This window comes from Salmo trutta, chromosome 36 (genome assembly GCF_901001165.1).
Source record: "Salmo trutta chromosome 36, fSalTru1.1, whole genome shotgun sequence".
In the NCBI taxonomy this organism is placed as follows: domain Eukaryota; kingdom Metazoa; phylum Chordata; class Actinopteri; order Salmoniformes; family Salmonidae; genus Salmo; species Salmo trutta.
Window position 1 is genome coordinate 16772892 of NC_042992.1, and position 12362 is coordinate 16785253.

At 44.2% G+C, this 12362-nt stretch overlaps 1 protein-coding gene across 1 annotated transcript in view; it reads left to right on the top strand.

The window, feature by feature from the left end:
• LOC115175547 (gamma-aminobutyric acid type B receptor subunit 2-like) overlaps positions 1-12362 on the top strand; it is a 366527-nt gene that overhangs the window by 226846 nt on the left and 127319 nt on the right. The window contains exons 9-12 of the mRNA XM_029734842.1: positions 333-413; positions 1561-1711; positions 4362-4494; positions 6098-6205. Coding sequence (XP_029590702.1) covers positions 333-413; positions 1561-1711; positions 4362-4494; positions 6098-6205 — 473 coding nt within the window. The remainder of the gene's footprint in view (positions 1-332; positions 414-1560; positions 1712-4361; positions 4495-6097; positions 6206-12362) is intronic.

Consider the following 12362-nt stretch of genomic DNA (forward strand, 5'->3'; position numbering starts at 1 on the left):
CAGTTTGCTACGTTGTGCACTAATGAATACACCCCAGTACAGTACTGTTGCTAGCCATTGTAACCAATATGTATCAAAAACATTCACCCAGTGCCTGTACTTTCTATTAGCTTGATTTCCACACTTAGCTAAAACACACATGGCGTAAATGAGACCCCACACTGCAGTATTCCTAGCATTGGATTAAGTGCCGTCTTGTCTATTTGAAAGAGTTATTTTGGGTCAATGTTCTGCTCTGCGAGAGCTGTGAAGTGGACTGAGAGTAAGACAGTTGTCTGAGGTGTCCATGCTGTCCTAACTGATGTGTCCGTCTCTGTTTGTGTTCCTAACAGAGGGTCAGGAGGTGAAGGTCGGCGAGTACAACGCTATTGCTGATGTCCTGGACCTTATTAACAACACCATGAGGTTCCAAGGTAGGTAGATCAGACCGTGTGTGTGTGTGTTCACTACACACGTCTCACACACACACACACACACACACACACACACACACACACACACACACACACACACACACACACACACACACACACACACACACTCTCACACACACACACACACACACACACACACACACACACACACACACACACACACAAACGCGCACACACACACACACAATACAGCTCCTCCGTGGGACCCAGGGCATCCAGAATGCTCCTCTCAACCAATCATCCTATGTTTAATCATTACCAGCCTTTTTATGTATCCATGTTTGCTTGTGTTGACATTCTTTGTCTTTTGTTTGATTCCTGGCGATTACCACAGTGACCCCCAATTCCTTCCTCCCTTTTGTCCCATATACACACAATCTGGGACAGTTTCAGCTAAAACAATTGTTTCTATGTCTCAAACCGTCATAAGTAAAGCTCAGTAAATTGAGAAATTGATTGGCACGGAGAGGGCGGATAGAGGAAAGCACAAGCATAAGAAACAGCTGACCACAACGACTAATTCTGTGTGGAGGTACAGAAAGTAGCCACATGTAGGTGTTTTTTGGATCAAACCTTCTCCTGTATAAGTGTCCAGTACTTTACATTGAATCAAAGTCACTGGGCAAGTGGACAAACTTAAAATCGAAATTATTCTATGTGGATTATAATACATTTCTCAAGCTAAGGACATCACCACTGGGCACAGACGTCAGTTTAACGTCTAGTTTTGATTTACATTTGGTTGAGTTGTCAACTATTTTGAATGAAACATAAATTCAGGTTGGGTGAAAACAATACAAAAGTTCTGTTACGTTGATGACTTTTTGCAAATCCAATCAGTTTTCCACATTGATTCAACGTCATCACATATACTTTTTGTTGTTGAAATGATGTGGAAACAACTCCACAAAAAGGAAAGTAACTTCATTTGGAGGCTCCGCTCCTGGAATGAAGAGGAAGACATTCATATATTTTTTGGCATCGTAGCAGACCCACTGGGCAAAAACTGGTTGAATGAACATTGTTTTTCAATGTTAAATAGGTTACTGGTGAGGGCTCATTTTGGTTATCTATCCTTCCCCTGTAAAAGTTATTTTTCTTATTTTCTTCCTCCTCTTAATTCCAGGGGTGGAGCCTCCTAAGGACCGTACGTTTGTGCGTCTGCAGCGTCGCAACATCAATGTACCCCTCTACAGCATTCTGTCTGTTATCACCATTCTGGGCATGCTCATGGCAGGGGCCTTCCTCTTCTTCAACATCAAGAACCGCAACCACAGGTCAGTAGAAGAGGGAAGGGAATGGGGGGAGGAGGGGGTAGAGCTCACAGCAAGAGAGAGCTGTGACACACTGGTCTGGACAGGATTCCGTTGGAAATGCAGTATTAGTGCAGAAATGGGCTGAGGTTTGATTTGTTCTCTCAAATGTTTTTTTCTTTCCTGAGGGGTTGAGAGTCTGAGACCTCACTTTGTTTGGATTTGAAAATCCAACAGTTGTATTGGAAGTGGTTGTTCCATGCGAAAGTGAGAAAGACCAATCAGTAAAAAAGTACAGCCTCTTCAACATCGGCGCATCGTCAACATCAAATAGCCTTTCCAGACTCTGAAGTCAGGAGGACTTGCAGTTTGGTGTACTAATACAGGCCAGACTAGTAGAGCACCGTGGTGGAGTTTCTTCTCAGCTCAGATCTAGGATCAACTTCCCCTTCCCCAATCCTATCATTAGTGGGGAAAATGAAAAACTGACCCAAGACCAGCATCTAGGGTCAACTACACCCTACACCAGTGATATTCAAAGACTGGGTCAGGACCCCTAGGGGTTGCGGGGGAGTTGCAGTGGGGTCGCCACATTAAAAATATATATATATTTATTTTTCCTTTTGTTTAGGCAACAAAATATTCAGATTACAGATTATTTTATGGGAAAATATACAAACAATTTTGAGAAAGATAATTTGAGATAATTTCATTCACATACAGATAACTGTATGTTTATGTAAAATAATGTAAGATGTATGACTATGATAATGAACATGTAATAGCAACAGCATACAGAAGGAAGGCTCACCTCATCCACCACCAACGTGAAGCATTCACCCTACACACAACCCACAGGAAGAGAGGACAGCACAGCCTTTAGACAGGACAATAGACCCACAGCCTTTAGACAGGACAATAGACCCACAGCCTATAGACAGGACAATAGACCCACAGCCTTTAGACAGGACAATAGAGCCACAGCCTTTAGACAGGACAATAGAGCCTCAGCCTTTAGACAGGACAATAGAGCCACAGCCTTTAGACAGGACAATCGAGCCACAGCCTTTAGACAGAACAATAGAGCCACAGACTTTAGACAGGACAATAGAGCCACAGCCTTTAGACAGGAGACTAGAGCCACAGCCATTAGACAGGACAATAGAGCCACAGCCATTAGACAGGACAATAGAGCCACAGCCTATAGACAGGACAATAGAGCCACAGCCTATAGACAGGACAATAGAGCCACAGCCTATAGACAGGACAATAGAGCCACAGCCTATAGACAGGACAATAGAGCCACAGCCTATAGACAGGACAATAGAGCCACAGCCTTTAGACAGGACAATAGAGCCACAACCTTTAGACAGGACAATAGAGCCACAGCCTTTAGACAGGACAATAGAGCCAGTCTTTAGACAGGACAATAGAGCCACAGCCTTTAGACAGGAGACTAGAGCCACAGCCATTAGACAGGACAATAGAGCCACAGCCATTAGACAGGACACTAGAGCCACAGCCTATAGACAGAACAATAGAGCCACAGCCTATAGACAGGACAATAGAGCCACAGCCTATAGACAGGACAATAGAGCCACAGCCTATAGACAGGACAATAGAGCCACAGCCTATAGACAGGACAATAGAGCCACAGCCTTTAGACAGGACAATAGAGCCACAACCTTTAGACAGGACAATAGAGCCACAGCCTTTAGACAGGACAATAGAGCCAGTCTTTAGACAGGACATAGCCCCTATAACATAATTTATCGACTTTATTGCGGATACAATGATTAACACAAGATGGAAAAAAGGAATACGGTTAATTGACATGGTGTGTATAGGGACTCATGTTGTTCACCTTAGTCTGTGCGTTACGACTATACCTGATTCTGCAGCATCAGGACCATAGATGGGGTGTTGTGCTTTCCTCTCTCCTTGCATTTAGAGACACATTTTACTACCTATTGATTGGATGATGTACAGTTGAGTCGTGATTTACACGATGGTTTGGGACATGCTGTCCTAAGTGATGTGATTAAACTGTAATGTAAAAACATCCTGGGGTGTATTCACTAGCAACCAAGCGGAAGCAAATGGGCAGAAACAGGGAGGGACTTACTTAAACTTGTCAAATAAGAAACTAATAAGAAACATTTTCGTAACATTTTGCTAGAGTTTGCTACGGTGTGCACTAATGAACACACCCCTCAGCAAATGCAGATAGTGTATGTGGATTGGTACTGCTGAACTGCACTTTAAGTAAATAGAGTTTGCATTATCTGACATGCACCTATTAGGTGTCAAATGTAATTTAGGAAAGCTACAGTATATCTGTAGGGCTCCCGAGTGGCGCAGCAGTCTAAGGCACTGCATCTCAGTGCTAGAGGTGTCACTTCAGACCCTGGTTCGATTCCAGGCTGTATCAAAACCAGATGTTGTTCTTAACTGACTTGCCTACTTAAATAAATATCTAGATACAAACTTGGAGAATTAGTGTTCACATTTTACTTGGAATGGAACTGGGAAAACACACTTTCAATTACCAAGACAAAAACCTGTTTCAATGTGAAAAATGTCACATCTGAGATGTTCAATTTTGGAACTCTGTGTTCCTCTCACAATTTCAGAACTTCCTGTCCCTGTTATTGTAACTCTCCTCTCCCTACAGACTGATCAAGATGTCCAGTCCCTACATGAACAACCTCATCATTCTGGGAGGAATGCTGTCCTACTCCTCCATCTTCCTCTTTGGCCTGGATGGCGCCTTGGTGTCCGACAAAGAGTTTGAAGCCCTGTGCACCGTGAGTATTGAACCTGTATAGCTCGAACCCCATATCTGCTGTCCTAATGATGTTTAAAATCCCAGGCTAATGCTAGGCTAACACTATATCATTCCAGTCTGTCTTCTCTATTTTGAAATCTGTGCGACCCAGGCTAACACTAGCTATAGCTATCATTCTTCTCCTTCCTTTAAAAGGTGTGATATCCAGGTTAATGTTCCACCCTTCAGAAAGGGGATGGGAGTTCATATAATGGGAGGTGATTGGATCAGTCCCTGGGTCTTTCCTAACATGGAACATATTATGCTCCTGCTCCCACAGCAACAGTTTGAACGTGACTATCTGAGCCTCTGGTTTAATTAAAGAGGTTTGATTACAGTGATAACTGGTTCACGTCCCAAATGGCACCCTATTCTCTATATAGTGCACTACTTTTGACCAGGGCACATAGGGCTCTGGTTAAAAGTAGTGCACTATATAGGAAGTAGGGTGCCACCCAATAGGAAGTAGGGACTCAGTCCTGGTTTTCACAGAGATAAATAGTGTAAATAATGTTAGCTAGGCGGGTGGCGCAGCACGTATCAACTGCCATCGGGTGCCTGTCTGCCAACCTGGCTCGCCTCAGCGAAAACAATCCAAAATGGAGGCTGTCAAATCAGAGAGGAGGTGCTGAGGCAAAGTGTGTGATCCAACCAATCAATATGCACTGTGTTTCCTTTGTATGGCTGCTATAGTAGTTTTTTCTTTATCTTTTTCTCCATCCCTCTCTTGCTCTCCTTCCCCCCTCCCTCACCCCACTTACAGAAACATCTGATTGGTTACCTTTTGATTTGACAAAATATATTACGACCACTCTCAAAACAAACCAGGCCAGTATTTTATGTAGTGCATCATTGCTCCTCAATAGGAAGGAGAAGAGAGTGGTCGTTACCGCCAGGAGAGCTGGCTGCAGGCATCTGGTAGCACAGCTTTTCATCAGGGTTGCTGGGGCCCCTGCGGCTAAAGGGCCCGGCTGATTTCTTATTTTCCTCAGGCAACACTGGGGGGAGAATAAGCTTGCTACTGAATCTTTTGCCTTGGTCTGTTCCACATATTGCTTTTTGCCTACATTGTGATTGTGCCTCCATTCCAAGAATGCCTTTCAACAAATAGACAAACAAACACAAACAGCATTTAGTGCAGTGGGTGTTAAAGTGGTGTTTTTCCAGCTTGTTAAATGAGATGCTGTGGGAGTTACTACAGGATATAGGTTTGTTGCTGTTATTTAGTTACAACTCATTCTAAATATGGTTGTTGCCTAGCTAGAGTAGGCATCGTAGGATTTGGAGCGTTTTAATATCCTTGAATCTCAAGAAAGTAGATGCTGCTACAGTATGTTTCTTATTTTAATAACACACATTCACAAGTTTGACAGCCATGATGTAAGTCTAGGACTTCCTCTAAAGTTTGCACATTCACTTGGAACTATTTTTAGTGCACTTCTAGAGCATTTGGTGAATTTGTCGGATAATAAAAACGCTAATAGCTTGTCAGTCTAGATCTTTGTTTAGATCAGTCTAGATCTTTGTTTAAGTCCAACTCTTTGCCAGCTATTGACAAGACTGTTTCTGTCGTCGTGTTGCAGGTGCGAACGTGGATCCTCATCGTAGGGTATACGACAGCGTTCGGCGCCATGTTCGCCAAGACCTGGAGAGTCCACGCGATCTTCAAGAATGTCAAGATGAAGAAAAAGGTGACGGATCACAAACTTTTATTTATTTATTTAAAAACATGTCTTTTTTTACATTTATTTTACACAGGGAGTCACATTAAGACCCAGGTCTCCTTTTTAAATGAGCCCTGTAATATACAAGCATACACATATTAAATATGAAACGCAATCATCAAATAATAATACAATCAAACAAATCATCCGTCAGAGCAAAGAGACAAAACTGTATGGTCTCATTGGCAATGATTGCCTAGACCTGGAAGGACAATGGCGTCCTATACCTAAAATGTTATTATCTCAAGATTATTATTATTATTATTATTGTTGTTGTTATTATCAGCATATTGTCATCATTATTCATTCTCAGTGTCTTAGATGATTACTTCCTGAATCGACTGAATGGATTTGACCCCATTCTTGCCTTATTGATCACTCTGCTAATTGCTGACAGTGTTCAGATTGTGGAAAGGCACTTGTAGCCAACATACATACAGGCTTTGCCCCAAATGGCACCCTATCCCCTAAATTGTGCACTATCATAAGGCTCTGGTCAAAAGTAGTGCATAATATACAGAATAGTGTGCCATTTGGGGCAAAGACACAGTATCACCACAAGAAGAGATGACAGCCACAGGACTGGAACCTGCCTTTATGAGCAACAGAGCACACATACTGTATGAACACACTAACTTTCATCTTTAGAAAAGACAATCAACACCAGACTAGCTCAAGTTCACCATTTTGTATTTTGTGAACCAGTCAGTTTCACAATAGCCACTGTAGGAAGGGAGCGTTTTCTGTTGATGTGATCAAGCAACAGTAAACTGTGGTAGTCACATTGTCTGGTCTGCGGAGGATGGCTGCACTCAAGCAGAACAGAAGAGCCTATAACCATAATTGGCCATGATGGACTCTGATAGAGAAATCATCACTGGTTAACAGCAGCTAGCAGCTTCATATTGCGCTGATTCCTGTGTCACCACATATGCATTATGCGAGATAAAAAATGAATGGAGAGGAAAGAAGGAGAATAAGAGCCAAAATGAGGGACTGTTAGCTGACCATATTTTCAAAAATGAACTTTACCCTTCACCTCGGAGCAAGTATGCAGAGCTATGAAAATCTGGTTATTATCAAGTAGCAGTCACAAGGAGAGCTTCTACTTGCTGCCTCTCTAACAACGTTGCTATGGTTTCAGTAACGTTGGCAACACTCTGAAATCGTAAGAATTTGAGACAATTACCCTGAATGTATATCTCAAGGAGTGGAGACAAAAAAAAACAATACTAGAATTTTTAAACACCAAAAACATTTCCTTAAACAACATGTGTGTAACTGAGTAACTACTACAGGAGGTCTAAGAGGGGCAAGTCAGGTTGTAGCCCCCTCAGTCACCCCAAGTCCCAGAAGAGCTGCATCGATCCAGTCACAAAAAGCATTGCAGACACTCACCTCAGCTCAGACTGTACACACACGCAGACATGCAAACACATGCAATAACTCACACACACAATGTGTACACATGCACTGTACATGTCAGAAAATGCAGGAGCTCACTCTGTACATATGCTGCTCCTGGTATCTTTCTATCCTGGCTCAGGCATAAAAGAGTTTACCACACACACCCCTTCTGGCAACATGTTCTATGTTTAGTACACACACACACACACACACACACACACACACACACACACACACACACACACACACCCCCCGGTAATTCTGGTGGACAGTGCATGGGTTTCATTTTCCATTACTGCTGTGTGAGACTGGCTGCTCATTGGAGAGAATGGAGGTTCATCTCATTGTATTATTAAGCCTGCTGTTTTTTACAGGATTAAAGGTTTGTGTGTGAGAGTGTGCGAGTGTGTGTGCGTGTGTGCGTGTGTGTGTGCGTGCGTGCGTGCGTGTGTGTGTGCGTGTGTGTGTGTGTTTGCGTCCTTGCATCCAAATGTGTGTGTCAGGGTTTCCGTTTGGAAAATGTGGCGCCTGACATTTGTCCAGGAGTATTTTAATATTCCAGACATTTGAGAAATTTACTGGACACATATGCATTGGGTTTGTAAACTACTTAGGGCGTCTACCCACAGTGTGCAGAATGACAGAAGTCACGTTTAGATTATGGCCCTTCATATTAACAGTCGAGGATGCAACCATATGCGGTCCTTCTTACTGAATTCTGATGTGCTCTGAAGATGTTAGAATAACTGTCCACATTAACTTTTCCTCAGCCAGCAAGACCATTGACAAACAGCAAAATCACTAGTCTATGTCAATATGCTATCCCCCATAGTAGAAAAGTTTACCTATAGTATTGGTCAGCTTGTTGAGAAAGAAATGTCCTATTCCAAAACAGATTCGTTGTGGGACGATAGATCCCAAATTCATACAACCAGTAGGCCTAGGATACATATATATATGAGTCTGATGCAACAGATCAAAATGTTTAGCTTAAAATGTTGATAAACTATTATTTCTTTACATTATAAGCGCAGCAATGCGCACAAGGCAGTAGGCTATGCACGAATGTCCGTTCCACAATGCAATTAGCAGGAAAACACTGTTGTCAAAAGCACTCTGCACATGTAAACGGATTAATGTGAGAGAGATGAAAATACCCATTACAAATTCAGAAAGAGGGGAGATCTAATATGCAACTAGCATGGGTTGCTAATATGACTAGGATTGTGCCTTTGGCTACTGGACAATGAAATGTAAAATATAATATAAGGCTCTGTATCTGTATGCTGTACGTGTGCGATAAATAAGATACATAACGAATATACTGTATACCAGCGCCAATTTAATGGCACAAAATTATGCAAATGTTCCTATCGATAAGCATGACCAGTCAAATGTATTTACATCAATGAAGATGCTAAAAAGCTTTATTTTGCAATGAGATTTTTTCTTCTTTTCCCGGTGACAATTTTATTTGTTGGCTTCAAAAAATAAAAATGGCCTAAACCCCACTATTACCAGCTAACGGAAACCCCGGTGTGTGCTTTTATGTAACACACAGTCTACCCACCGACCTGTTGCCCTCTGATGTATTTCCATTCCGCTCTTCAATACAAATACAAAAGATGTATATGACACAATATGTATCTGGTTTGATTACGTAAAGGCTTGCCAGGCCTCTGTGCCCTTTTGATATTTATAGTCCTCCTCACATCACATCCTGGATAGAATTGTGTGGGATGATGAAAGCTGCAGGAGGGCATGTGGAAGATCTGTCAGAGAGAGTGGGAGAGAGCGAGTGCGTGGGAGGCAGGAAGAGCGCAGAGGAGAGAAGACCGCAGCAGGTAACCTAGCGGTTAAGAGCGTTGGGCCAGTAACCGAAAGGTCACTGGTTGGAAAAATCTGTCGATGTGCCCTTGAACAAGGCACTTAACCCTAATTGCTCTTGTAAGTCGCTCTAAATAAGAGCGTCTGCTAAATGACTGAAACTTAGAGAGAGAAAGAAAGTAGTATTTAAAGAGATGGGGTCATTGTCTTCTAGTCTGGGGTCATTCCAAACACAGGGGCGTTTTGATATATTTAAATGTGCAAAAAAATGGATGACCTTTTGTGTTTATTTGAAAAGTGATTTATTCATGAAAAGGTCGTAATTCGGAGAAAAACGAAACACAACAACAAAACGGCTCTTGTTTCTGTGAATTGTGTTATGCTGATTATGCAGACTGTTTTTCCTCCTCCTCCTCCCTCCCCCTCCTCTTCCTCCTCTGCCTCCTCCTCCTCCCTTCCTCCCCCTCCTCCTCCCCTTCCTCCTCATCCTTCTCCTCTTTCCCCCTTCTCATCCTCCTCCCTCCCCCTAGTCCACCCTCCCCATCCTCCTCCTCGCAAACATTGATTGAATGCAGGTGCTTTGGCTGTGTGGAGTGACTGTTGTCAGTCAAAGTAGAGCTTGGGGTTTACAATGTAGCCCCAGTGCTCATCGGAGAGGTTGAGCGCTGTCGTGGTCGCGCACCGAGTCACACCCTTCCTCAATCCCTCCGTCCCTTCATCTCTCTCTTCCTCCCTCCCTCCCTTCTGCCCTCCCTCTGTCCTTCCCTTTTCCTCTCCCTCCCTCCCTCCCTCCCTCGTTCCATCCCAACCTCCCTCCCAACCTCCCTCCCTCCACCAGACAGAAGACTGCAAATCAGGGTGTGCTTGAGCGTAAAGAGGCCTGGCTCAGTGTTGGGTAAGCACAGGGACTGTCAATCAAACGTGTTGCTCTGCAGCCTCCCTCCCTGTCTGCCTGCTAGTCTGTCTCTGAGATTGACTTTAGAGAGCTCTTGGCTGTGCTCACAGTGAGATACAGCTTAGGACACACACCAACGCACGCACACAATGAAAAACACACATAGAAAAAAGCGTAACACACACACTAATGTGTACACACATGCTGTAGAAGACCCAACATACATAGCATACACATACACAGACGTTTGGTATTTGGTATTTTATTAGGACCCCCATTAGTTGTTGCAAAAGCAACTCTTCCCGGCGTCCACACAAAACATGAAACATAATACAGAATGACATAATACAGAACATCAATAGACAAAAACAGCTCAAAGACAGAACTACATAATTGTTTTTAAAGGCACACGTAGCCTACATATCAATGCATACACACAAACTATCTAGTTCAAATAGGGGTGAGGCGTTGTGCCACGAGGTGTTGCTTTATTATTATACATACAGTACATGCTCATTCACATAGCACTTAGATCAACGATGTACACAAAGAACAAGGATCAGGTGACCTCCCAAGTGGTGCAGCGGTTTAAGGCACTTCAGTGCTTGAGGCGTCACTACAGCCCCGGGTTCGATCCCAGGCTGTGTCACAGCCAGCCGTGACCGGAAGACCCATGAGGCGGCACACAATTAACCCAGCGTCGTCCGGGTTAGAGGAGAGTTTGGTCGGAGGGGATGTCCTTGTCCCATCGCCTTCTAGCGACTCCTTGTGGCGGGCGGAAGCTGACTTCGGTCACCAGATGTACGGTGTTTCCTCCGACACATTGGTGCAGCTGGCTTCTGGGTTAAGCAAGCCGTTTCGGAGGACGCATGGCTATCAACCTTCACCTCTCCCGAGTCCGTACAGGAGTTGCAGCAATGGGACAAACTGTAACTACCAATTCGATACTACGAAATTGGGTAGAAAAAGGGGTAAAAGTAAAAAAAAAGAAAATTGATCAGATGTGTGTGTGCATGATCTGATAGGAACAGTGTCTTTCATACTTACACAAACACACATCCCCATGTGCACACACACACACGTCTGATCATCGCTGAGACAGAGCAATCCCATTTCCCACGGATCAGGGCCTTGAAGGCAAACTGCTCTGTTCCCTGATCACAACTACACAGAGTATATTCTACTGTTCCACATCCCCATGCTTTAATGATGAATCAGCTGTAGAATAATGTATTACTACCGCCAGGGTAGGCAGAAGCATTTAAAATACTATCAAGTGAGCAGCCCTGGGGTAGCCAGGTCTAATGGTAGCAGGCCTGGGGTAGCCAGCTCTAATGGTAGCAGGCCTGGGGTAGCCAGCTCTAATGGTAGCAGGCCTGGGGTAGCCAACTCTAATGGTAGCAGGCCTGAGGTAGCCAGCTCTAATGGTAGCAGGCCTGAGGTAGCCAGCTCTAATGGTAGCAGGCCTGAGATAGCCAGCTCTAATGGTAGCAGCCCTGAGGTAGCCAGCTCTAATGGTAGCAGGCCTGACGTAGCCAGCTCTAATGGTAGCAGCCCTGAGGTAGCCAGCTCTAATGGTAGCAGGCCTGAGGTAGCCAGCTCTAATGGTAGCAGGCCTGGGGTAGCCAGCTCTAATGGTAGCAGGCCTGGGGTAGCCAACTCTAATGGTAGCAGCCCTGGGGTAGCCAGCTCTAATGGTAGCAGGCCTGAGGTAGCCAGCTCTAATGGTAGCAGGCCTGGGGTAGCCAGCTCTAATGGTAGCAGGCCTGGGGTAGCCAACTCTAATGGTAGCAGGCCTGAGGTAGCCAGCTCTAATGGTAGCAGGCCTGAGGTAGCCAGCTCTAATGGTAGCAGGCCTGAGATAGCCAGCTCTAATGGTAGCAGCCCTGAGGTAGCCAGCTCTAATGGTAGCAGGCCTGACGTAGCCAGCTCTAATGGTAGCAGGCCTGAGACTGTCTGCTCTAAAGCGGATAGAGTATATTAATTTATTATGTG